The 17628-nt window shown below is 40.8% G+C and overlaps 1 protein-coding gene across 1 annotated transcript in view; it reads right to left on the bottom strand.

Annotated features, from left to right (window-relative positions):
- Window positions 1-17628, bottom strand: part of LOC115148674 (opioid-binding protein/cell adhesion molecule-like) — a 286553-nt gene that overhangs the window by 68294 nt on the left and 200631 nt on the right. Inside the window, exon 3 of the mRNA XM_029690773.1 lies at window positions 16378-16503. Within this exon, the coding sequence (XP_029546633.1) occupies window positions 16378-16503 (126 nt within the window). The remainder of the gene's footprint in view (window positions 1-16377; window positions 16504-17628) is intronic.

A 17628-nucleotide genomic window follows, 5' to 3' on the forward strand; every position in this document is an offset into this window, starting at 1 on the left:
GTTGTGTTAGAGTCACTTGGAATTGGTGTCAGAGACACTTGGAGTTGGATGTGTGACTGTCCTAATATGGACACTATATACATTGATTATTGACGTCAAACCCGTCCTGATGTCAGCCTCTGACAAAAACCATGAACAAGTTTACTTGAAGAAATAAACAGAAGGTGTCACAACTGGGTGAGGTTGTCACCAGCTGTAATAATTGCATAAAATGTCTGTGACAGTATGCAATCATAATAACAGCTTGGATCATATGGTGGATGTGTCACATAAAGTGATACTGATTCCAGATAAGCTTGGTAGATCAGACACACACCCACTCCAAACTATCAACAAGTCATGGGAGCATTTAAAACCTTCTATTACAGACATTGAAAATAGTTTTAGACAATGGTTATGACTGTACTTCACACTGACTTTTATTGTGTCCTGTTTTTCACTGCAGGTGATAACTGTAAAAACAGATAATATTATGCGACAGATGCACACAGAGGAAGTGGAGCACCAGGCATTTGGTTTCAAAGGCATCCAATTTTACACACGGGATAATGGCATAGAAGTTACTTCAAGTAATATGTGAATCTCATTTTGAGAATGAATGGGGCATTCTTATATCTCCCAGCATAGTTCAAAATCATTAGAGGGACTTTTTAAACTGGGGCAGGATTCTCAGTATTTACCACAGTATAATTGTTACATGGTAATCCTATTAAATGCCCAGCACAGTCAAAAATTTGATTTTCCTGTGTTTTATATATAAATTATTCATAAAATACAAGGTTGGACTAATATTGTGAAATTGTGAAAATGATGATAATGCCCTTTTAGTGTAAGAGCTGTTTGAAAAGACCGCCTGAAATTTCAGCATATTTTGGTGGGATGGCGTTACGGCCTGCTTGGTGACATCACCAGGCGGTAAATTAGTTAATAGACCAATAAGAAAGAAAGATCCAAATCACTCAGCCAATAACATCTAGTTTTCAGTTTCCCCCTCCCCACTCAGACCTCTCCCAGATAGTCCTAGCTAAATTCTTGCTTGAGAAATTGCTCTTTGCTAAGAAGCTATTTTTGTTTCGTTTTGACAATTTTGATTGAAAACAGTTACAGTAAGGTACTTAATTGTTACCCTGAAATTATATGAAATTGAGATAAAAACGGCTGTATTGGACCTTTAAGACTTCCTGACTACAACACCAACACCATTAGAAAGCCAAACACTCATTGGAGACACTAATGTGTAAGATGTGGTTTTCCAGATATCCTGGTTGTGGATTACGGATTTCTTGCTTATTCCCTCCTGATTCCGAGAATCCTTTAACAGGGATTTCGGGAAAACCTGGGAATTTATTGAAAGTTCACAGAATTTTGCAACCCTACTAATTATCTTATTATGTTTTAAACCTAATGACAAGACGGTAATGTTGATGTCAGTGTATTAGATTTTTCCCCCCTTCTCAGAGTGTTGCCAGTATTCATCGTTCTCTGTCCAATGGATAATCCCACATGATCAAATACTACAGTTTAATATAGAATACTACAGTACTTACTATATAATTCTATAGTAAACTGTAATATACAGTAGAATACTATAGTAAATACTACAATATTATCCCCCCCCAAAAAACACTGTAGTAAATACTACAGTAATGTCCTCAAAACCACTACAGTCCACAAAAACACTACAGTTTTTGAACTATAGTAACGCTGCAGTATCAATTTGCATATACCCTTCCCATTCCCCTACCCAATATCTCAATTTGTGCCACCCATAAGTGAGAAACCTACATGCCAAGTATAGACCATATATTGTGTTCTCTACTGATTATAGAAAAGAGCAGAAGTGTTGAACCTATCCATTCAGACCCCAGTCCTACCTACAGTACCTATCCTGAGCAAGGCAGTTAACCCACTGTTCCCCGGGCTCCGATGACGTAGATTCAGAGGGGTTGGGTTAAATGTGGAAGACAAATTTCAGTTGAATGCATTCAACTGACTAGGTATCCCCCTTTCCCTTACAGGTTATGAAAAATTTGCTCTTTTAGTGTTTCCTCAAGGAGAAAGCCCCCACTTCTATGTCAAAGATAATAAAACAAAACACTATAGTAAATACTACAGTATACTAAAGTCAGCAAAAACAGTACATTATATATATATATTTTTTTTACTAGAGTATTTATAGTATAGCAAGTCCGCAAAAACACTACAGTGAATTGGAGCTCTGTTACCCGACCTGAGCCCGATGGGCCCTGACATTATACATTGGGTTAGGGCCGAATAGGGCCTGTTTTTTTCATCAATAATTAGAGTACGGTTAGGGCTCGGCATCACTAAATATTGATAATTAACATTTTGAAGCTGAGCCATTTGCTCGTGCTCTGCTACGCAGCACATATCATGGTGTCAGAAGTGCTTCAACCTCAACATTGTCAGAATCCACAGGAGAGATAATTTGACCAAAAATAATAATGTTCCTTGAGTTTTGGCGGAGTTTAGAAAGACAAAAAGTAGCTTGTTTACCGCGAACTGCTCTCTGTCTTGTCATTGAGCAGAACAGCAATCAGAAGCGTTGCTATGGATACTCACACAAGCAGAGCCATGTACAGAGCACATGCAGCGCAGGGAGCGAGGGAGGTTAGAGCCTGAACCTAGGGATTAAAATTCATACTGTAGTAGCTATATCATATTATAAACTTGGTGGTTCGAGCACTGAATGCTGATTGGCTGACAGCCGTGGTATACCACAGGTATGACAAAACATTGATTTTTACTGCTTTAATTACATTGGTAACCAGTTTATAATAGCAATAAGGTACCTCTGAAGTTTGTGGTATTATATGGCCAATATACCACAGCTAAAGGCTGTATCCAGGCACTCCGCGTTGCGCGTAAGAACAGCCGTTAGCCGTGGTATATTGGCCATATACCACACCTCCTCATGCCTTATTGCTGAAGTATACTATAGTATTGTTTCGTGAAGGATACTACAGAGAAAGCCAGCAGAGAGGACCCAGTGTATTACATCCTACAACAGCATGATTTTCAGAATATAATTGTATGCAGCACTGCAACTTCAATTCATCAGAAATTAACATGTCTCTCTGCTTATGTATCCTGTGCGCACTCACAAATTGCACATGAATTGTCGAGTGCCATTTTGTAAAGTGTCAAATGCTTCAATGTCAAAGGAAAAGGGACGAATCAAATTCTCTGCCATATGTGGCGAATGAGGAGGTCTGCAAACAAATTACAACAGCTGGCTTCTTGAAAAATAGTGTTTTCACTGAGGCTTTGGATAACTTTGGCTCTGCCTAATTCAATGGTCATTAAGGACAATGAGCTTACAGTAATGCCTATGAACAAATACACGCGTACATAGATGCAGGCACACAAACATGCACACACATACAGTGTTAGTAATTACCAATCATGTCTAAGTGTTTGACAAATGTGCAAAAGCCTTTGCAACATGATTGCAGACAGTTTTCTATGATTCTTGCAAGCAACTGTATCAACATGGACAATATTGCGTTTCAAATATTGTTCGCAGAGGAGAACAAGGCAATATGAAACATTTGTGTCATCTCTGACTACATTACCTTTAGCAAAGAGTATTGATATTTATTCACAATAAATGGAGATACAGGAAAGTTATAATGAATAAAGCAACCAAGGGGGACTACATGGAAGCAAAGGCACCTTGCTTGTCAACCTCATTTGTCTTTTCCATCCATAAGTTTCCAGTACAGAGAGATCAGAGTCGATGCTCTTGAACATACCCCCAGATTCATTGCCTAGAGACCACATGCCCTGTTTCTAATGCTGGTTTGTCATTGGCTAATGGTTATTGGTTGATTTGCAATGAGGAGAAAATGGAAATGTGTGAAAAGGTTTGTTTTCTTGACTTTTTAACCTTACACATACCTTTCATCAAACCAATTTAAGTATTGATCAAAAGGCCTAAAACTGACGTATATGTTTTGCACTTCAACTGTTTTGCAGCATTTCCTTTCATGATTGACCTTCTTTCATGGACTCCTGACATCAATCTTGTCCAGAAGTGGATCCCCTCTTAGACTATGAGGATCTTCGATAGTAAATGAAAGGCAGCATAGAGGGGAGAAAGTTTGTGTTTTGCGAGTCAGTAATACAGTCTTGTTACTAAACCAGTGTCCACCAGTGATCAGAGTGATGAGCTAGTTTCCCCAAGTGATCAGGTGGATCAGGGGACGGAGTCTCTCAAGAAGAGTTTTGAGGTATCCCTTGTTTGTGAAGTTTCTCATGTTCAGAGGAGTGTTGATGGCAAACCAGATAGGGAGGATGATTTTTGTGGGGACTTGGAGGAAACATTTTTTGCCTAGACAGTGGTTCCCAGAAAATAGTTCTCCCCAGTCAGGACGGTGAGTCTTGTTGTCTCTAACTGAGACCTTCTGTGCAGAGAAATGTGATGTAGTGTGGCCTCGGCAGGTTGAGGATGAGGCTGATTCAGGTGTCACTGAGCAACTTGGTGGTCTTAGTGGTATAATCATGGATTTGATTCCCCCAAGTGATCTGTTAGACTCAGACACTGTCAGTGATTCTTTGGTTCCTTTAGCTGACACGTTCTTAGCCTAAGTAGAGGAGGTTGTGGTCAGCAGGCTGACCATGAGGTTGTTTGGGTGTCAGGTGTTGATTTGGCTGACACACTTCTCACTGAGCTATGGGAGGGAGGAGATTCTTCACAGTCGTGTTGTGAGGTTAGTGAGGATCCGTTGGAAGATCCGGTCTGGGTTTTGCAGGGTGACATGGCTGTGTCTTGTGATGAGAATCAGGAGCTTGAAGAAGTAAGGTTGGTAGAGAAGCCAGATCCTCCGGTGTTGTCACTTCCTGTCATTGAGGAGCAGTTGACAGTTCCTGCAGCATGTAGACCTAGTGTGTTTAGTGTTAAGGTGGAGGAAAGTGAGGAGGATATGGCTAGAGAGGTTCCCCTCCAGTGAGTGTGCAGGGCTAGAGCAAAGAGGCATTGGCCAACATGGATGGTGTTCCTAGTGAATGTTGTGGTCGATGTTCGAGTGACCCTGCTGATGGTTGCTTCAAGTCTCTCATTGTTGCCTACATATCAGATGGAGCTTGGCGCTTGTGACCATAGGCCGAGTGAATGGAGTTGGTCACTCAGTTCAGAACCAGAGGGATTACAGGTTGTCCTATGGTTTGTTCAAGTCAGATACCTTTGTCAGGAAGAAATTACCTGAATGCAGAGCAGTGCATTTGATGGTTTTTGTTTTGACTGGCTTCTTGTTTTGAGAATGGCTTTATCTCAGAGTTGAGTGTTTCTGTAGTCAGGTTGTGTAACTGCAGCTCTAGTGTTTAAAGTGTACATATTGTGTCTTGGCAGTTAAATACGTTTAATAGAAAATAAATAGGAGGGGGAAAAGTATACAAGTTTTGAAAATTCAGGAAAATAGAAATGGGTGACACTAGCTAGGTTTAGAAATGGGTGACAGTAGCAAGGTTTCAATCCAATAGGCAACAGATTTTCATGAAGATATTCTAAACTCCACATAAAAACAATATGTACATTTTTTCACCATGTGTTACCATCAAATTGACTTGTTACAGATAAAAGGCTGTGTGATGATGTAGTGCACATAAAAATGTATTTTGCTTCCCAGAGTTGAAGTGTGAGAACCACACAACACATCATCGCGTGACTCCAAATTTACTTTGATACGATGGTTATTATATCAATATTTGGCATAAAGGTGTTCCCACCACGATTTCTCGCATAATTCATTTTAGTTTATAGTTTTGTCGACATTTGGAATGTTTCCAGACATATTTGGGCCTGGTTTATGTGACTTTTTACATTTTGGGATGTGTTGGGGAATAGGTTAGGTAGTTTAGACAGCACACTACTATTATCTTTTTTCACCATCTGAACAAATGTGACTCGTTTCAGGAAACTATGTTGCGCGTCACTACTTCACAGGAGCGCCATTTGAACGTAAACCTTTTTTTAATCAAAATGCATTTTTTGGCAGAAATGCCTTCTGGAACATGTGAACTTTTATGTGCCTTAATAACAAACTTGTATGCCATCTGTAAATAGGAATACAATTAGTAAATTACGTGCCTAGTTGGTTTAGCCATGGAAAAAGAGTCAACCTTCCCGCTAGTCATGATTGGCTGAGATAATGAGTGGGCTGGACATGCCGAGAAATGAGTTCGGATTGGTCTGCCATGTAGCTCGCTTCTGTCTATAATATGAGCAGGTCAGTATGTGTAGGTAATTCTTTCTAACGCTGCTTTTTTGAAAGAAATCATATAGTAGAACTGCATAAGTGTTGCTCTCCACTTTCTGGACGACAGAGTTTTGAAATCAGTGGAATTAGAGTATGATAGCTAAGGAGATGGAGAAAATTCTGCTGTTTGATTGCAAATATGCAGACGGAGTCGTAAAGAGAACACACAAAAGGTTACGGATTACATCTTCTAACTAAGGGCAACCATGGCATCCATGACAGAGCGGGAGAAGCGTCCATCCATGTATACGGTTAAGATAGTCTAGCTAGCTACATTTTCCGATATTACATGTTTCTAATTTTGTCAGAAAGTCATTTTCATTTCAAGTTAAAGTGTACTGTTAGCTAGCTAGCTAACGTTACCTTTATGATCTGTGCAGTAATATTATTCGTATCTCAGAATATTTGCATTGCTAGTTATAGCCTAATGTTAGCTAGCTAACATTGAACCTGGTTGGTTAGCTACCTGCAGATTCATGCAGGGTAGTAACGTTATGAGTTGGGATTATGGGTCATTGTTTAGTTAGTAACATGTCAAAACAAAAGACTCCACTATGCAAGTAACTATTTCAATATAATGTTTATTATGTCACTGCGACAACTGTCGATAGACATAGCTGGTAAATCTACTCTGATTTCAGAGCATTCTCGTCTGAGTGTGCCAGAGTGCAGAATAACTGACGAATTTAAGAACGGTCAACACCTGTTGAATATTGCCGGTGTCAGTAAACGTTGGCAAGAAAAGCATAATTAAATTGTTGCCAGCAGAGTTGCAGTCACCAACGCTCTTGATAACATAAAAAAAGCCTAACCAGCTCTGCTAGGGTGAGTAAAGTGGTTAGTGAGCTGTTCTCTCATTTGTGTCTGGAAGTAGCTGTCACGTCCTGGCCAGTATAAGGTTAATTGTTTTGTAGTTTGGTCAGGATGTGGCAGAGGGTATTTGTTTTATGTGGTTCAGGGTGGTGTGTTTTGTTAAAAGGGTGTTTGATTTAGTAATTCCGGGTTTTGGTTTATGTTTAGGTATTTCTATGTGGAGTCTAGTGAGTGTATGTCTATGTTTGGTTAATTGGGGTTGGGACTCTCAGTTGAAGGCAGGTGTTGTCTATCTGCCTTTGATTGAGAGTCCCATATAGTAGGGTGTGTTTGTGTTTGGTATTTGTGGGTGATTGTTCTGTGTAAGCCTTGTGCCTTACCAGACTGTTTTTGTCGTAGTTCATTCTTTGTTATTTTTGTACGTTCATTTTGGAAAGTTAAATAAACATCAAGATGAGCCTGCACATACCTGCTGCGTTTTGGTCCTCCTTAACCGACGACAACCGTGACAGTAGCTAGCAAGCTTGCCAAAGTTAGCCAGTTAGCTTAGGTGCTTGACTGCTGTTGTTAGGTCATAACGCTCGGATCAACCCTAATTTTCGTCAAGAGCATCCAGTGTGTGCTCCGCGAGCGAAACGCTCTGAATTTACGAACGGCCAATCTGACAACGCTTTGAGTTTACAAACGCCCAGAGCACACGCTGGTACTCCAGATTAAATTGACGAACACACCCATAGTATAAACCAGCCTTTAGTCTTGAAATCTTTGGTTGTTTAGTACATAACCTCACATGTGAATCCTTAAAGAGATGGGTGGGGCTAAAGCTAAAAAGGGTATGAACGATGTGGAATGGGTGTAGAAAAAGAAGAGCTCTCCAGTAGGTACCATAAATATTCAAGGGCCGTTTTCTCAAAAGTGAGGTTACAAGTTTATCAACTTTCAAAACAGAATGACTTTCCCATTGTTCCTCAACTGTAGTGTATGATATACCATACATATACAGTACATTCAACACCTAGGTGCTTACATTGATTTCTCACATAGATGCATATCTTAAATCAGGTTACAGACCAGTTAAGTAGGCATAAGACCCAAAGACATAACGAGTACAGCACAATCAGTAGGCTAGTTATCGGTTTCATAACATAGGCTAGGGCTGGACTGAACCTACAGGACAGTAGATCTCCAGGAAAAGGTTTGGGCAGCCCTTCTTTATGCCCTTAAAAAAACAGATCTTCTGTAAAAGCATGAAGCAAATTGGGCCATGCTCATCCAAGACAGTACCAATAACTACATCAGGTCAAAGCCTTTTGCCAGTGGTAGACAGGACATTGGCCAATGTCTTAACCCAAACCTTACAAGAAAACCTATGCTCATCCCTGCATGTTCAATTTGCATAGTATACAGTCCATTGCTGTTTGTAGAATATTCCCATCCCACTGGGTAAGCAAACCTTTAGCATTCTGACTTTTCTCCCCACTGATTACGTGATCACTCCACTGACAGACAGCAATCAGTAATAATGCAAGATTGTTCCCATTGAAAGACGTATCACAGCAAATGGAATGCCATACGTTTTCCCCTGTATAATATAATAGTCTGATTGCCACTCATCACGAGAGCTGCCAAGAGCCAACAACGTCAGTCCACAATGCCATAGAGCTGTCAATCATCCACTGACACTGCCAAATTAGAGGGCACAGACCTTCAAGCCTCCAAAAGGAACTTTCCTAACTGGCAATTTTGTCTCCCCCAAGAAACAAATTAGAACACAATTTGGAAATAAAAGTGGATCGTTGAAGGAAAGTAGACAACTTGATTGACGGCCGCTGTCACTTCTGTGTTGTCTGTGCTGTGTCGTGTAAAAGTTTCAATCTTACAACAACATTGAATGGGAGAGTGGATAAGGCAGCAAAACGAATATCAAGCTGTTGATCAGATTGTGACAGTGCAGCAGGCACGGTGTAGGCCGCACAATGCAGCACTCATTTGCAAACTGCAAAGTCTTTAGTATTTACCATCGTTTTAAATTAGGAATGTCCAATATGAAGTTTATGACAGTTGGACGAATGGACACTCGTAACCTCCTCCATATAACATGTGCCCCCTTTAATGGCCCACATTGATCCATTTGGCCCGGCAGTGCATTGTCCTCTACATGCACTGTTTTCCTCATGCATACATCTTCTAATCCTTTTAGAGAGGCTGGCAGCCAAAGATGAAGGGGCAGCGTTGAATAATTCACGGTTGTCCCCGATGAAAAAGAAGTGGAGACACAGGCTTGTAGTGCACTGAATCAATATTAAACTTGAATTGATCACATGCAAATAAGGGAATGACTGAGGGCAACTACATATACAGTATTAAGGGAATGACTGAGCCCCCCCCCCCCACTGGGATGTGGACTGTAAAATGTCAACAGCAGTATTGAAAATATAATTTAGCTAATATTGTTCTCAGTGACGGCTGCTCTCCTGTCCTGTCACTTGTCATCCTCCACACTGTGAGGTGAGGTGTCTTTCTGCTTCAGTAGCTGCTTCAGTTACATTTCCTCATGTTCTTTGCTGACACCACTGAATGTGATACTCAATATTCACACCAGATAGAATAATCCCCATTCGATGCCTTGGCGGTTCTCTCATTGATTGTTTGATATTTAGTCATGCTTGTTTAGCTCAGTTATGTATAATTTGGTTTATTGGACGTATTTTCAAATGTGTCGTCAAAATATAGCCCAGTCACTTAGCAGTCACTTTACTGCAATTCTTACAGACATAAATTCTTTTTTGGGAGTGGTCCATAATCAGAAGCGACAGAGATGGAGGCAAACTGGGAAAAGAGTGGAGAAATATCACTCTAGAACGCATTTAAGTTCCTACACACGTCTGAGAATTTCTTTCCGAGGCAGCCAAACATTCCTCATCTTCTTCCTTTCTTTCTTTCATTACAGCTCGCACATAAATGCCAAGTAAGATAACCCGCCATATCTCTGCATTTCCCTGACATTAACAGACAGACTCAGCTAAAGACATTGCTTATTGGTTTTCACAGAAGTGATTTGTGATGCTTTTGTTGGTGCTACGTCTATGGCTCCTGTAATGACAACTAAATTAATTTTGGTTTCCTTTCTCTGTTATTGCCCAACTCAATAGAGTAGAGTTGGTAGATCAACATTGCCACCATAATGTATGCATTGCATTGAAATGGAGTATGGTTTTAATTACACTCAATTCCAATCACGGAGAATGACACCATCTGGTTTGTTGGTGCTGGTTTATTCATACAGGGCTTTCATTAAACAGTTACCCTTTGGTTGTAATGAGACAGAAGTTAGCAGGAAAATTATGATATTCAAGTTAAATATTGGAAAATCTGGACATTTGTTTTAGGTTGGTTGTTTAATAAGGATTGGCCCCTTTTTTTCCCAATTTTCACCTAAAATGACATATACAAATCTAACTGCCTGTAGCTCAGGCCCTGAAGCAAGGATATGCATATTCTTGATACCATTTGAAAGGAAACACTTTTAAGTTTATGGAAATATAGAGAATATAACACATTAGATATGGTAATAGACAACAGTTTTTTTCTTTGTACCATCATCTTTGAAATGCAAGAGAAAGGCCATAATGTATTATTCCAGCCCTGGTGAAATTTAGATTTTGGCCACTAGATGGCAGCAGTGTATGTGCAAAGTGTCAGACTGATCCAATGAACCATGACATTTCTGTTCAAAACGTTGTATCAGGACTGCCCAAATGTGCCTAATTTGTTTATTAATAACTTTTCATGTTCAAAACTGTGCACTCTCCTCAAACAATAGCATGGTATTATTTCACTGTAATAGCTACTGAAAATTGGACAGTGCAGTTAGATTAAAATTAGTTAAAACTTCTTCAGGATCGGTGGGTCCCCTGCGGGACGGTTGAGCTAACGTAGGCTAATGAGATTAGCATGGGGTTGTAAGTAACAAGAACATTTTCCAGGACATAGACATATCTGATATTGGCAGAAAGCTTACATTCTTGTTAATCTAACTGCACTGTCCAATTTACAGTAGCTATTACATAATCCAAGTCCTTTATACTGCAGCATTATATGTTTATGCATTGTTTAAAGGAATTAGGGCAAGCAAATTGGCTTGTCCCAGTAGTGATGAGTACATGGCAGATTGGCCAGTGTTACCTAGTGTTGATTTTTCAGTGTAACATTTTTAGTGTTGATTCTTGCGGTAAATTAACTCTGTAAATGTTGGTGTAAAATAACCCCAGTGTTGGTATTACGTTGAGTGTGAGTGTGATTGTGTCAGTCTTACTCTGTGGAGAGTAAAACATATCCATCAAAACCCTTTTCCAGTAGATTGCTAGGTAGGTCGTCATTGGAAATTAGAATTTGTTCTTAACTGACTTGCCTAGTTATATAAAGGTTAAATAAAATAGGTAGTCTAATGAATATTGCTATCAGGCAGTAAATCACAGTTAGTACATCATTTGGCAAGTGACTTAGCTAACATTTTCAACCTCTCCCTGTCTGAGTCTATAATACCAACATGTTTCAAGCAGACCACCATAGTCCCTGTGCCCAAGAACACTAAGGTAACCTGCCTAAACGACTACCGACCCGTAGCACTCACGTCTGTAGCCATGAAATGCTTTGAAAGGCTGGTCATGGCTCACATCAACACCATTATCCCAGAAACCCTAGACCCACACCAATTTGCATACCGCACCAACAGATCCACAGATGATACAAACTCTATTGCACTCCACACTGCCCTTTCACACCTGGACAAAAGGAACACTGATGTGAGAATGCTATTCATTGACTACAGCTCAGCATTCAACACCATAGTGCCCTCAAAGCACATCACTATACTAAGGACCCTGGGACTAAACACCTCCCTCTGCATCTGGATCCTGGACTTCCTGATGGGCCGCCCCCAGCTGGTAAGGGTAGGTAACAACATATCTGCCACGCTGATCCTCAACATCGGGGCCCCTCCAGGGTGTGTGCTCAGTCCCCTCCTGTACTCCCTGTTCACTCATGACTGCACGGCCAGGCACAACTCCAACACCATCATTAAGTTTGATGATGACACAACAGTGGAAGGCCTGATCACCGACAACGATGAGACACCTGACCGTGTGGTGCAAGGACAACAACCTCCCCCTCAAGGTGATTAAGACAAAGGAGATGATTGTGGACACAGGAAAAGGAGGACCGAGCACGCCCCCCATTCTCATAGACGGGGCTGTAGTGGAGCAGATTGAGAGCTTCAACTTCCTTGGCGTCAACATCACCAACAAACTAACATGGTCCAAGCACACCAAGACAGTTGTGAAGAGGGCACAATAAAAACCTATTCCCCTCAGGAGACTGATAAGATTTGGCATGGGTCCTCAGATCCTCAAAAGGTTTTACAGCTGCACCATCGAGAACATCCTGACGGGTTGCATCGCTGCCTGGTATGGCAACTGCTCTGCCTTCGACCGCAAGGCACTAATGAGGGTAGTGCGTACGGCCCAGTACATCACCGGGACCAAGCTTCCTGCGATCCAGGACCTCTACAGTGAGGGAAAAAAGTATTTGATCCCCTGCTGATTTTGTACGTTTGCCCACTGACAAAGAAATGATCAGTCTATAATTTTAATGATAGGTTTATTTGAACAGTGAGAGACAGAATAACAACAAAAAATCCTGAAAACGCATGTCAAAAATGTTATAAATTGATTTGCATTTTAATGAGGGAAATTTAGTATTTGACCCCTCTCCAAAACATGACTTAGTTCTTGGTGGCAAAACCCTTGTTGGCAATCACAGAGGTCAGACGTTTCTTGTAGTTGGCCACCAGGTTTGCACACATCTTTGGAGGGATTTTGTCCCACTCCTCTTTGCAGATCTTATCCAAGTCATTAAGGTTTCGAGGCTGACGTTTGGCAACTCGAACCTTCAGCTCCCTCCACAGATTTTCTATGGGATTATGGTCTGGAGACTGACTAGGCCACTCCAGGACCTTAATGTGCTTCTTCTTGAGCAACTCCTTTGTTGCCTTGGCCGTGTGTTTTGGGTCATTGTCATGTTGGAATACCCATCCACGACCCATTTTCAATGCCCTGGCTGAGGGAAGGAGGTTCTCACCCAAGATTTGATGGTACATGGCCCCGTCCATCGTCCCTTTGATGCGGTGAAGTTGTCCTGTCCCCTTAGCAGAAAAACACCCCCAAAGCATTATGTTTCCACCTCCATGTTTGACGGTGGGGATGGTGTGCTTGGGGTCATAGGCAGCATTCCTCCACCTCCAAACACGGCGGGTTGAGTTGATGCCAAAGAGCTCCATTTTGGTCTCATCTGACCACAACACTTTCATCCAGTTGTCCTCTGAATCATTCAGATGTTCATTGGCAAACTTCAGATGGGCATGTATATGTGCTTTCTTGAGCATGGGGTGCTTTCTTGAGCATGGGGATCTTGCGGGCGCTGCAGGATTTCAGTCCTTCACGGCGTAGTGTGTTACCAATTGTTTTATTGGTGACGATGGTCCTAGCTGCCTTGAGATAATTTATAAGTTCCTCCCGTGTAGTTCTGGGCTGATTCCTCACCGTTCTCATGATCATTGCAACTCCACGAGGTGAGATCTTGCATGGAGCCCAGGCCGAGGGAGATAGACAGTTATTTTGTGTTTCTTCCATTTGCGAATAATCGCACCAACTGTTGTCACTTTCTCACCAAGCTGCTTGGCGATGGTCTTGTAGCCCATTCCAGCCTTGTGTAGGTCTACAATCTTGTCCCTGACATCCTTGGAGAACTCTTTGGTCTTGGCCATGATGGAGAGTTTGTAATCTGATTGATTGATTGCTTCTGTGGACAGGTGTCTTTTATACAGGTAACAAACTGAGATTAGGAGCACTCCCTTTAAGAGTGTGCTCCTAATCTCAGCTCATTACCTGTATAAAAGACACCTGGGAGCCAGAAATCTTTCTAATTGAGAGGGGGTCAAATACTTATTTCCCTCATTAAAATGCAAATCAATTTATAACATTTTTGACATGCTTTTTTCTGGATTTTTTGTTGTTGTTATTCTGTCTCTCACTGTTCAAATAAACCTACCATTAAAATTATAGACTGATAATTTCTTTGTCAGTGGGCAAACGTACAAAATCAGCAGGGGATCAAATACTTTTTTCCCTTACTGTATAACAGGCGGTGTCAGAGGAATGCCCGAAAAATTGTCAAAGACTCCAGCCACCCTAGTCATAGACTGTTCTCTGCTACCGCACGGCAAGCGGTACCAGAGCGCTAAGTCTAGGTCCAAGAGACTTCTAAACAACTTCTACTCCCAAGCATAAGACTCCTAAACAGCTAATCAAATGGCTATCCAGACTATTTGCATTGCCCCCCCCGACCCTCTTCTACACTGCTGCTACTCTCTGTTATTATCTATGCATAGTCACTTTAATAACTCTACTCACATGTACATATTACATCAATTACCTCGAACCGATGCCCCCGCATATTGACTCTGTAACGGTAACCCCTGTATATAGCCCCGCTATTGTTATTTATTGCTGCTCTTTAATTATTTGTTATTTATATTATTTAATGTTGTTGTTGGTATTTCTTAAAACTGCATTGTTGGTTAAGGGCTTGTAAGTAAGCATTTCACTGTAAGGTCTCCACCTGTTGTATTGTGACAAATAAAATTTGATTCGATTTGTTGCCTCCAGTCATCCTGGTGACGAACTGTTTCAGTTTCACTCACCCAATATGTTGGACAAAAACAGATGAAAAGGGCAGTTATTGGAAATCTCAACACAATCCATCCAACTATGTAGTATGTGGCTAAGGCTATTACACATATCTATTTACTCTTTATGCAGGTCTGCTTATTATTAAGCAACCTAGCTACAGTGTATGATTTGATAGCTCAATCGTTAAGCTAGCTGGAACCTAAAATGACACAGAGCCTTGTACTGTAGCTAGCTAGCTGCTGGAAGGATGTCATGTCCATCGTCTGGAAGTGGGTGAGTGTCAGACTTCTTCTGCAAAACTTTTTCCAGCTTCGGTGGCTACAGCTACTGGGATTGCAGTCATTTGGTTAGCTACCAAGAAATGTGACTCATTCACTAATAAAATAGCTACTCATCTACTCAAACTTGAACGACTGTTAGCATATCTCATAGTTGTCCAAATGTGTTTGGCATCGATCAAATGAGCAGGCAGGTCAGCTATAAATCACATCACTTGTTAAAACGTTGGTTATTATGGGATTGGGGCAGGCTGCTGCAGGCCGAGCAGGGAACTATTCGTCATTGTATTCATAGTGCAATTTAGACTGGCAACTGCACGCTGAAAAATTTGAGGGTTTAGCTACCGTCCCCTTTGCTAGATTTGAGCTAATCTGGCTCAGGCTAATGTTGTTGTTGTTGTTGTTGTGCATAGACAACTGATGGATAAATAGCCTACTTCTTGGTTGTTGGATTCAATTTAAAGTTCCCAAAAGTAAGACGTGGTATTTATATATTTGCAGAAAACCATTCAGGTTTCTTTTGTGACTTTGGCTAGTGCTTTCTAAATAATTATCTAAACCAAGTTGCGTTGTTCTGCTGCCTGTGAGCACAGTCCAGTAGTGCAACATCAATGTGAATGGCATAGGCTATATGGCATGGTCTTTTTGCATAACAGGTCTACTCTAGTTGTGATTGGTAATGGAGCACCGGGTCTGTGTAGAGTCCGACCTGGACAAGACGGACACGTTTTATTTGTTTTTATTTACTGCAGTGTCTATTAATTGCCCAAATGCATGGCCACTTGCTCATTCATTACTATAGAATTTTCACAAACACCGACTACTTAATTTCCAAACATTCTATGAATAATGAAAACATGAACATGTGCATATGACCTCGTCACAAAATGTCATTACATTTGATGGTGCTAAATCTGTGTCAATTCCTCTTTAACACGAAAAAGTGTGGAACCATATACACACTGGCCCAGGGTTAATTTATAAAATTTCAATTAGCTTAGATTTGAGCATCTGTGGCCTCCATATAAGAACATCCTCAATTACTTAAAATGCATCATTGGTGTAACCATCATTGATGTTACTACTCCTAGCCTACTGCTTAAAAATTATTGAAAGTCATTAAGCTGCCATATCAGTTGATTTAGAATAGAAACATTCTGTTAATTTGATAAAAAATGACATGCCCAAATGCCACTGCAATTCAAGAACGACCCACCTCAAAGGTTTGCAGAGTTAGTATTGGTTGAGGCCCTGTCTTACCTTTTGCCGAGCGATGCTTCCATATGATGTTGGGTTCTGGCCGTCCAATGGCAAGACACATTAGAGTAATGTTACTGCCCTCGTTCACTGTGATGTCCGTCGATATGTTTGTGATCTTTGCAGGTACTAAGGAAAGTGGAGAAAAAAGTACTTTCAATTATAATTGAATTCAATCATTCAATTATACATTTAGTAAGAATATAGGTACAGTACTTTTGTTAGAAAAATGTTGACCTCATCTCAACCATCACAATTCAAACCATCAAAACCATGTGGTAAGCTTACAACTAATTTATGGTCATTACCATGTAGAACATTACACATTCTCATGAGACACTGTATCATATATAAATGTATAAATATATACTTTAGATAGGCATATGCCATTTGAATGTTGGATTTCAGTTTGCATTGACTGCTATGTGGGTGTAATAAAACTCAAACTTGAACCTGGACTTACATGTTGCAATTGTCACATCCAATGTAGCTAATAATGGTTATTATAGTGGATAGGAAAGGCAGATAGGTAGGTAACCAGTGACTGGGGACCATGGGGTGAGTGGTTTGCTCTCCTACATCTCATTGACCTTTGGATCTAATGCTCTAATTATTATGCGTTTCTAATGTTCATTTCTGGCTCATTTAGGGGACAGTTCCTAACCTACTTTTAAATGCCACAGAATAGCTTTCTCCAATCCTTACAGATTTGGCTTGTCACCTAAAACCCTCACAAACTTTTACAGATGCACAATTGAGAGCATCCTATCGGGCTGTATCACCGCCAGGTATGGCAACTGCACTGCCCACAACTGCAGGGCTCTCCAGACACATCTCCGGGGGCAAACTACCTGCCCTACACCACCCGGAGTCACAGGAAGGCCAAAAAGATAATCAAGGACAACAACCACCCAAACCACTGCCTGTTCACCCCACTACCATCCAGAAGGCGAGGTCAGTACAGGTGCAAGCTAGGACCGAGAGACTGAAAAACAGTTTCTAGCTCAAGGCCATCAGACTGTTAAACAGCCATCACTAGCACAGAGAGGCTGTTGCCTACATACAGACTTGAAATCATTGGCCACTTTAATGAATGGAACACTAGTCACTTTAATAATGCAACTTTAATAATGTTTACATATCCTGCATTACTCATCTCATATGTATATACTGTATTCTATACTATGTATTGCATCTTCGCCTATGCCGCTCTGCCATTGTTCATTCATATATTTATATATTCTTATTCCATTC

The sequence above is a fragment of the Salmo trutta genome, chromosome 15 (genome assembly GCF_901001165.1).
Source record: "Salmo trutta chromosome 15, fSalTru1.1, whole genome shotgun sequence".
Taxonomy (NCBI): Eukaryota; Metazoa; Chordata; class Actinopteri; order Salmoniformes; family Salmonidae; genus Salmo; species Salmo trutta.